General features: G+C 46.1%; 1 protein-coding gene across 1 annotated transcript in view; it reads left to right on the forward strand.

Moving 5' to 3' along the window:
* Positions 1–9,154, forward strand: part of FAH (fumarylacetoacetate hydrolase) — a 15,263-nt gene extending 6,109 nt beyond the window's left edge. The window contains exons 5-14 of the mRNA XM_057365854.1: positions 23–113; positions 602–699; positions 967–1,019; positions 1,963–2,062; positions 2,749–2,879; positions 3,535–3,610; positions 4,196–4,242; positions 5,181–5,282; positions 6,417–6,534; positions 8,935–9,154. Of these exons, the coding sequence (XP_057221837.1) occupies positions 23–113; positions 602–699; positions 967–1,019; positions 1,963–2,062; positions 2,749–2,879; positions 3,535–3,610; positions 4,196–4,242; positions 5,181–5,282; positions 6,417–6,534; positions 8,935–9,014 (896 nt within the window). The 3' untranslated portion in view covers positions 9,015–9,154. The remainder of the gene's footprint in view (positions 1–22; positions 114–601; positions 700–966; positions 1,020–1,962; positions 2,063–2,748; positions 2,880–3,534; positions 3,611–4,195; positions 4,243–5,180; positions 5,283–6,416; positions 6,535–8,934) is intronic.
* The last annotated feature ends 295 nt before the right edge of the window (positions 9,155–9,449 follow it).

A 9,449-nucleotide genomic window follows, 5' to 3' on the forward strand; every position in this document is an offset into this window, starting at 1 on the left:
TATGGCTTTTTTCGTCCTGCAGGAGATTACACGGACTTCTATTCTTCACGCCAACATGCCACAAACGTTGGGATCATGTTCAGGGGCAAGGAGAACGCTCTGATGCCCAACTGGTGGGTACCTTGGATTRTTTTCTAGTGCACCATTATTTTTCAGGCTTATCTGTACATATATATGATATTTTAGAGGTCTGAGCAGTTTTTCAGGATCACATTGATTTCAGTTCACAGCAGGTGAGAATTCAGTGTTGCCCAGAGTTCAAAACCAGAACCAAACCAACAAATCCCAGCCTCAGCTGGGTCTGCAGCAGTTGCTGTGCAGCCCTCAGTGCAAAGACAGATTTATCTAAGAAATTGGGTTTTGCTGAGGGACAAGAAGGCAAGATCTAAGGTCCAAGGAATTACTTGGAGCAGTGGTACAGGAATGAATCCAGACTGCAACACAGCTTTGGATTCTATTTTCACTTACGTGTTTATATCAGAGTGAGGTCTGTGCCCATCTGTGCACTGCTCCCTCTCCTTGTACCTCAAAAGGATTGATTGCACCCCAAAAAGCTGCTCTGGCTCCCAGCTAAGCCAGGCCCTGTGTGCTCTGTCTCCAGGCTGCATTTGCCCGTGGGGTACCATGGCCGAGCATCGTCCGTGGTGGTGTCCGGGACGCCCATCCGGAGACCCGTGGGACAAACCAAACCTGACAATGGTGAGGATCACTCTGTGGGAGGCTTTGGATGTGCACTGTCTMTTATTTTGGTTTTTAATTTCACTCCACATCATGGATTAGTGAAGTGGAAGGGYCTGGGGTGCCTTGCCTAAAGCCCAGCCTGGGGTCAGGGCAAGAGAAAGCCTTGGTTTAAGTTCATCTTCTTTTTCCATATCAGGCAGCACCAGCTGCTCTGTTTCTTCTGGACGTTATTTCTGTTTTCCTACCTGCCTCCCTGATGTAAAATAATCTTCCATCTACCCACAGATAAACCTCCAGTGTTTGGTGCTTGTAAACGTCTGGATATCGAGTTAGAAATGGTGAGATTTTATTTTCCTACAACTTGAAAAGAATTAAAATAGAAACAGGGAAGAAAGGGTGGGTTTRGCTTCTAAACTGAATGTCTCACAARGTCCRGCCAGGATCTGTCAATGGGCTCTGGGCTTTTGGAAATAGAAACTGCAGTTCAAGAACAGGGGAAGCCCTGAGTTGTTGGCAATGGGATTCAAACTCCTCATTCTCCTGCCTGGAAAGTTGAAACCTGTGCTGTGGCTGTTGTAAAAGACCTGCTTGAAAGGCACATCATCAGTGTGGTCCAGAAGGGAGACTTTCATASGATTGTATTAAGATTTATATCATTTTAATGGCTTATTTAATTTTTGTGTGATTTATTCCCAAACTTTACCCTTTAAAAAAAAAGTGGAAGAAGTGTAAAATCAATGGAAATGGTATAAAAATGATGTGAAGGAAGTTTTGAATGCTGTGTGCTTTGCCAGTCAGTTCTGTAAGGGGGGATGCAGTCCCAAAAATTGGGGTATCCATGGTGCTGCCATGGCTCTGCTTTGCAGCTTTGTGAGAGCAGCAGGAAAAGCTTCCACCCTGAGACAGAGACAGCTGAGATTCCCAATGATTCCAAACTCCTTCCTGCTCCCTCCTGCAGCAATCAGTCCCTCCAGTGGGCAGACCTGTTCCACATCCGGGCTGTAATTAGGAGGGAGCATTTTTCCTCCTGCATTTTGTCAACACAGTGCCCCTGTTTAATGTTTGTCTCTTAGCAACACAGAGCTCTTAAGTAATTCAAGYCTGCCAGCCTCGTGGAGGGGAAGAAAGGGGAAATAGGCCGTGGGTTTTGTCCAAAATATATATGGGAAATGATGCAAAACTCATCATGTCCAGCCTCTGTCACTTYTGTGTCTAACTCTGTGTGCAGTGAAGATTTTTCAGCTTCAAAAACTCSACCAACACATYGCTTTTCCATTTCAGGCATTCTTTGTAGGTCCTGGGAACAAGCACGGGGAGCCCATTCCCATCAGCAGAGCTCAGGAGCACATTTTTGGGATGGTCCTCATGAACGACTGGAGTGGTACTGGGGATCTGCCTGGAGAGGGGGAAATTACACATTTGAACAGTGGGATGCTGATCCTACTGAATCACTGAAACACTGGGTGTCGTTGAAAGGGATGGAAATGAAGTGTTGCCTGTATTTTTCGGTGTCTGTATCAATCCATCTTTGATCAATTAGTAGAAGCAGAAATTGCTGCCTAATTGAGATTTATCTGCTCATGGAAGAGCTCATATCAGTCTCGTTTCTTCTGGGCAAGGATGGAGCAGCCCTAAAAATGGTGATAGCAAGGATGGTGACTGATTTCAGTGTCAGGGAAAGGAAAAGGATTTGGCAATCACAAATCCCTCGGTCTCTGCAAAGATTTAACTTGTTGAAATTTGCCCTATGACTGGCAAAGACCATTAGCTGGGTATAAAAGCATTAATTAAACTGGGACTAAAAATGCTGGTTATATGGGGATGGCCTGATTTCTTTTACTTACTCCTGATTATCCTCCTAATCTRGCTGGTCAAGAAAATTGGGTTGAAGGTTCAAAATGGATGGATTTAAATCAGGATTTGGGTTCAACAGCTAGAATAGGGTGGGGGGTAACATTTTCAATTCATRTTACTCTTTCATTGAAGGATAGCAATTCCTAGGATATGTTTAACACATATTTAATTTAACTCATGTTTAATTCATTGCTTTGAATGTTCTCTTGCCAGCCCGTGACATCCAGAAATGGGAATATGTTCCTCTGGGTCCTTTCCTGAGCAAGAGCCTTGGCACGACCATCTCTCCRTGGGTGGTTACCATGGAAGCTCTCATGCCCTTTGTGTTGCCCAACCCTGTCCAGGTGAGCAAGGGAAAGGGTTGAAATAAAGGAAAAGCAGTGCTAGAAAAATGTCAGCAGAGCTGGAAGGTGCCATCAATGGAAATCTCTGAGCTGTATCCATGGAGTTCACAGCTTTGGGCACCCAGGGCCTTCTGAGGTCGAGAGCTCTTTGATGTCACTGGCTCTGGCACGTGGTGTGCTGTCACCCTGCTTGAGCTGGCAGAAAAATAATCTTCAAAACGCCTGGAAAATAAACAAATCAGAGCTCCTTCTGGGTCTTTGGTAGACTTAGCATCCAGCAGTGATGGAGAGAGGGTGGACTCAAGCCAAAACAATTTGTTCAAGCATTTCAAATTGTGTCCTTGTTGTAGGTGGTTAAAACTGGAAAAGGTAACAGAGTCTTGCAGAGACCTCCCCATCTTCTCTGGATGGAAACAGCTTTTGGAAATCTTGTGCAGAAAAGGGAATGGGATTATGTGGATATCATATCTGTTCAGAAAGATCTTTAAAAGGGTGTGCATGAGACCAGACAAAGCAATAAGAAGTTAGAACGAAACACTAAGAACAATGAAATGAATGGGTTGTGCAGCACAGCCTGGGTACACAGGAAGTCACTGGAATGGCTTGTGGATTTTTAAATTTATTTTGGTTTAGACTMTGKTTTTTGTGCTTCTAGGATCCCAAGCCACTGCCCTACCTTCAGGATAAGGAGCCCTACACTTTTGACATCAAGCTCTTTGTTGCTATCAAAGGTATGGCAAAGCTGAGTGGGTTGAAAGCTGAAATTGCCARTTCAGTGTTGTGGCACCGTCACACCTTTTGGGCACTTTGCTCTGGGCTTCACAYTCYTTCTTTTCCCTCTCTGCCCAGATTGCCTCTGTCAGAGGAAGAGGCAGAGCTGYTCCTGCTCCCTGTTGGCTGTGCAGCCATATCCCAAGGAGGGAATGCCTCCCAGATTTTCACCTTCCCTTGAGGAGGGTCCCTGAGGGGTGTCCTTGCACAGGCAGGGGTCATTGGGGYATGGAAAGAGCAGATGTGTCTGGGATGCAGATGTTACCCCAGCTCAGCCCCACCTTATGGCCCTGATGACCACAAGGTCTGGGTGTTTCTCCCGTAGGAGAGCAGAGGAAATGTTCATCTCAATGTTACTGCACTGCAACTCCTGTTTTCTGTGAAATCCCGGTCTGGATAATGATAGAAAATGTTATTGCTGGTTTCTTGCTGGGGATTACAATGATAAAAGGAGTCTCCATCCATCTGTAAAATAAAAAGACTCCAGCATCATTCATCCAACACAAACAAATTGCTTCTCTCTCTCTTGTTCTTTGTTTCTGCAGGAGAAGGAATGAGCAYGCCAACTACTATATGCAGATCCAATTTCAAGGTGAGGCTCCAGAATCTTTTGTTTATTTGCAATCTTGCTGATGCCATCAGCTCCAGCCCTGGGCAATTTCAAACACTGCTTTTTACATCACAGAACATAATTATAGGAACACTAAGGCTGGAAAAGACCTCAAGATCATCCACACCAAATGTTAACCCAGCACTGCCAAATCCTCGACTAAGCCATGTCCCTCACACCTTCTGAATGCTTCCAGGGATGGTGAATCCACCATTGCCCTGGGCAGCCTGTTCTAGGGCAGCTCAAGATCAGATCTCAGTGCCTGAATGGGAGACAGAAGGGAAAAGCTGGAAGATGGTGACAATTCCCCTCTGCGAGGTGGAAACAGCAGAATGCTTCGTGAAGGGCACAGCTCTTCCTGCTGCTGGTTTGGGGTGCTCAGAGCATCCTCAGCTGCTTGCCCACAGAGAGCAGAGGATACAGGGAGAGGGAATTGCCTCCTGGAACAGCTCTGCAGTCACAGCCCTCGTTCAGATGCCACTGCTGCCAGCCCAGGGCTGCCCCAGCCCCTCTGTGTGGGTCTGGTGGCTCTGCCTGCACCCCCTGATAGGAGCCAGCAGATTTATGTATGTGCCAGCTGCAGCAATTCTCAATCAATTTCATATTCACATTTGGCTCTTTGCATCGTAATTATCTTAATCAGTAAATCAGTAGTCAGCAAATCAGTAATAGTAGATTTTTCTATAAAACTGGGTGTAATTGTGGAGCCTGGGTCAGCAATGCTGGTCTTAGAGAGGAAGAAGAGAAAAAATTACATCGAGCTGAAAAAAAGAAAAATTTTAAGTGACTAAATTGCAAGTTAAAGTGTGGAGTTTGTGAATGCCATAGGCCAGGCCACATGACCCCATTCTAATGGCCCACCAGAGAGGTTTGACCTTCATTGCTTCACTGCCTCAGCCTCCTCTTCCTCCTTCCTCCAGCACATGTACTGGACCATGAAACAGCAGCTGGCTCATCATTCCATCAACGGCTGCAACCTCAGACCTGGGGACCTCCTGGCCTCTGGCACCATCAGCGGACCTGTAAGTGTTGAAAAATGGTCACTGGTCAGCTCAGAACCCACTGAGCCCCCTGTGACCTGAACACCATGAAACCATCTGCAGCTCTGACCCAGGCACTCCAGGCTGCTGCTTTGGCAGCACCAAAATCACACTGAGAAATGGTTTGGTTTGATTTGGTTTGGTTTGATTTGATTTGGTTTGGTTTGGTTTGGTTTGGTTTGGTTTGATTTGATTTGGTTTGGTTTGGTTTGGTTTGGTTTGGTTTGATTTGATTTGGTTTGATTTGGTTTGGTTTGGTTTGATTTGATTTGGTTTGATTTGGTTTGGCTTGGTTTGGCTTGGTTTGGTTTGGTTTGGTTTGGTTTGGGTCAGTTTTTGTTTGGCTGTTTTTTTACATCATTGATTTTTGGTTTTTGATCTCTCCTGTACTTCTTTCCCTAAGAATTATTTTACACCATATCCAAATTAATGTCTGCATGGAAGCATCCATGCAGTCCATTTYCTTTCTATGAACTGCAACTTTTTATTTCTGAAAAGGATGTAAAAGGGGTTTGGGTATAACTTTTTGTTTCCCCAGTGAAGTTKGAGCCAACTTCACAAACTTGCCCTTGAGCTGCCACATGGACAGGGCAGCTCTCACTTTCTGAAACATCAAACACAAATCCTGCCCTTTCTGTCACAAAGACAGCCTCAGGTAAATTGTTTCCAAGCCTGTACTTCCCTTCTGAGCATTTCTGAGGGGCTTTTTGAATCTTTAGATTATTGTACTGCAGAATGATGTTAAAGGTTCACAAACATTCACCAGCTTTGCTCTTCTGAAGAACAACATGTAATTAAAAATCTGAAAAGTGGCTACATAGAAGCGCTGGATTTGTAGGAGTCTCTTCCATTTGTTTCCATTCTTGCTGTGGCAGAYCCAAACTGCTTTAGCATGTCAAAAACAGCAGATAAAAGCTGTAAGCATTGCTGCTGAGAGCCAGCAAACAGTTAAAATGCAAAGGCAGGAGAAGGACCCAAAGTATCAGTGAATTAAATCCACAGCAAAACTCTGTTGGTAGGGGTATCCTATTTGTGTGTCTGCTCCCAGCAGCAAAAAGTTGAATWGTAAGGAAGATACTAAAACATGGTTTATTTGTTTCTGAACCCCTGCTGCAGGAGCCAGAGAGCTTYGGCTCCATGCTGGAGCTGTCCTGGAATGGAACAAAAGAAATCCCTCTTGGTGGTGGACAGACTCGTAAATTCCTGCAGGATGGGGATGAAATCATTTTGACAGGTAATGGCTGGGAGCTGCTCCCACCCTGCAGCAAGGACACATTTCCATGGGTTGATCCCAGCAGGACCAGCAGGTGGAGGGAGCTGGGATGTTCTGTACTCCTGCCATGCCAGCATACTGGATCCCTACCTGTCAGGAGGTGGATGGAAATTTCCCTGCCATAAATGCTTTCTGGATTAAATTATTTGCTTTGCTAAGTCCCTAAGGCTCTTGCTGTGCCATGGATGTGCTGGGCTCTTGGACTGGGCAGGGTTTGTGGCTGTGAAGCCCAGGGCACTGCACAGAGCCAGCTGCTGCTGGGCTGGTTTGGCTCTCATCTCCTATTTAGTGATGGATGGCAGCTCCAGCACCTCAAAGCACCCTCGGGGCAGGGCTGGTGCCATCCCATCCTCTCCCAGGGCACTGCCCTTAGCTCCTGCCAWGTGCTCAACCCATCATTTCTCATTTCCTGTTTCAACCTTGCACTCCTGCTCCCCATGTGGGAGCTATTGCAGAGACCTAACGCATAAAATGAGAGAAATATATTTCTCCCAAGGAGTGTGTCCCTCTCAGGGAGGGAGGAGTGCAGGGGAAGGGTTGCTGGTGGTGTTGGCAGCTGCTGCAAAACCCTCTGGGCAGCTGCTTGGCACAGCCAGAGCTCAGGCCAGGGCTGCTGGCAGCACAGGGCTCGCTTTGTTTGCTGTGCTGCTCCTGAAACTGGACWGAAATAATCACTGCTGCTCAAGGGAAAGCTGGCACTGGAGCCTAGTGAGTGAGATGGAAGTGAGTGAGCTTACAGAGCCCTGCTCCAGCACTGCTCATGGATGAGGATTCCCTGGCAGGTACCAGGACGGTGTCTGTGGCTTTGCACAGGCACTCACAGACACCACTGTCCTTGGAAGGTTTAATTTTGGGCTGGCAGGGTCTCCCTCCGTGCTGCAGTAACTTTGGCTGCCCTGCAGCCTCAGCCCACCCTTTTCTCCTCTTCAGAGGTTTCCCCTGAGCTGTGCTAAGGGTGGCAATTGGATCAGGGTCTGTTCTGTGGAGTTCCTCTATAGCTTCCCAAAGGCAGCTGTTTTTATCACATGCAGGTGATGTATTCCATCTCTGGCTATGAAATCAGCCCTCAAAACGCAGCATATGCCACTTGTCCTTCCTCGGATCAGCTGCTGTAGCAGAAGGCTGCACCAGGTCTCCTCAGCTGCTTCTTCCCAGAATAGAGCTCCCAGATGGGTCAGAAAGCTCTGGCTGTGTCCCCTCCCAGCTCGGGGCCCGTGATGCCTGATGATTTTTGCTTTTCCTTTTTACGCTTTCTGTACCCTCTATGCATTCCCCTGTAACCCTTAGTCCACATGCTTGTAATTCCTGTATCTGATATTCCAGCTTAGTTTAGGAGTTCTGCTGGGCAGAGAGACCAAACATCCTGAGGAAAGGATCAGTGTGCCCTGTGCTATCTTAAACCTGAGCTCAGCCTTGGGTGAAGCCTTCTGTCCAGAACATCCTGTGTAAACTGGGCTCTGGCCTCATCTGGGGGGAGATTCATTAGAATAGAGGGACATTACTGCATTTGTGGCGTTTCTTATTGGGGAATCCTAGATAGATATGCTAATTCCTGAAACCTATAAAACTTGTACCTGTGCTGTACACGGGTGTGCATTCTGCCATCAAGTTGTGCACCTGGGATCCCAAATACTGAGGTAAAACCCTTTTCATCCCCTTAACCGTGTCTGTGTCATTATTAAAAACTGRCCTTTCAAGGCAACACCCGTGCAGCATTCCTGTCCCGATGTCATCCCTGTCCTCCATCACACAGGAGGGGCACAGACGGAGCTGTCCCAAAGCTGGAGCTGCTGTCACAGCCCCGGGAGCTCTGCAGCTCCAGCACAGCTTCCACACCTCTTATGTAACCAGGGATTAATGAGAACTCAGAGTCAGACACCGAATTTCTCATGGAACTGAACCACTTGACTTTAGCAAGAGAAAAAAACAGGGTAGGACCCACTGTTTGAGGGTTTAATGATTGCGTTTCTGCCTGATATCCCCAGAGCAGCCCTGATGCTGCAGAAAGAGAATCCACATTTAYTTGATTAATTGCAGGGCTGGGCCAGGCAGTGAATCAGTTTGCCAGGTAGATTGATGGTGCTGCAGGTTAGGTTTGAAAACAGGAATATTGCTGGCACATCTTGTTTGTTCTCTGATCAATTCACTGAACTTGCATATTGCTGTGTTTAACAGTTTGTGCTTTTTTTCTCATATTCCTGGGCTACTTGAACCCTTCCAGGTGTTCTTGTTTTTACCCCTCATTGACTTTCTGAAATGTTTTCGCTCGGTTTTGGTCTCCCTGTGCCTTTATTCACTTTTATTCCTGGTAAAATCCTGCTTTCCTTGCAGAACAAGCCATGTGTTGTTTTCTGCCCCCAGGTTACTGCCAGGGCAATGGTTTCCGTGTGGGATTTGGCCAGTGCTCGGGAAAAATCCTTCCAGCCCTGTCGAATCCATGAGGATTGGAGTAATGGGACATCCAAGGAGGAACCCTCCTCCCACCTCTACCAGTCAATCTGCTTTATTCAGATTTATTATTTTTATATGAGTGATYGGAATCTTCTTATTTTTAATTATCAATAAATATCTTAAAGGTGAACGTGGCTCTTTGGTGTGATAAGAAAAGGATTTCAACGCCAGCTTAAAATTCTCAGAATATGAATAAGATGATTGAAATGGAAAGTGAGGTTCTTAACTCTTCTACCATATTAATGTTTTTTTCATAATTACAAAAGGAGGCTTTCAAGTAAGCTTAAATATTCAGAGTACTAGGCTGATGATAAGAGCTGAAGAGATTCCATGCTGACTTCCTTTTTCCACAGCGTTAATATGCTGGAGGTGAAATCCTGAAGGCGACTTGCATATGSATGTTAAAAGTTTTAAATCTTTTTTCA

The sequence above is a fragment of the Malurus melanocephalus genome, unplaced genomic scaffold, assembly GCF_030028575.1.
Source record: "Malurus melanocephalus ecotype Western Australia unplaced genomic scaffold, MMel_1.1 scaffold_58, whole genome shotgun sequence".
In the NCBI taxonomy this organism is placed as follows: Eukaryota; Metazoa; Chordata; class Aves; order Passeriformes; family Maluridae; genus Malurus; species Malurus melanocephalus.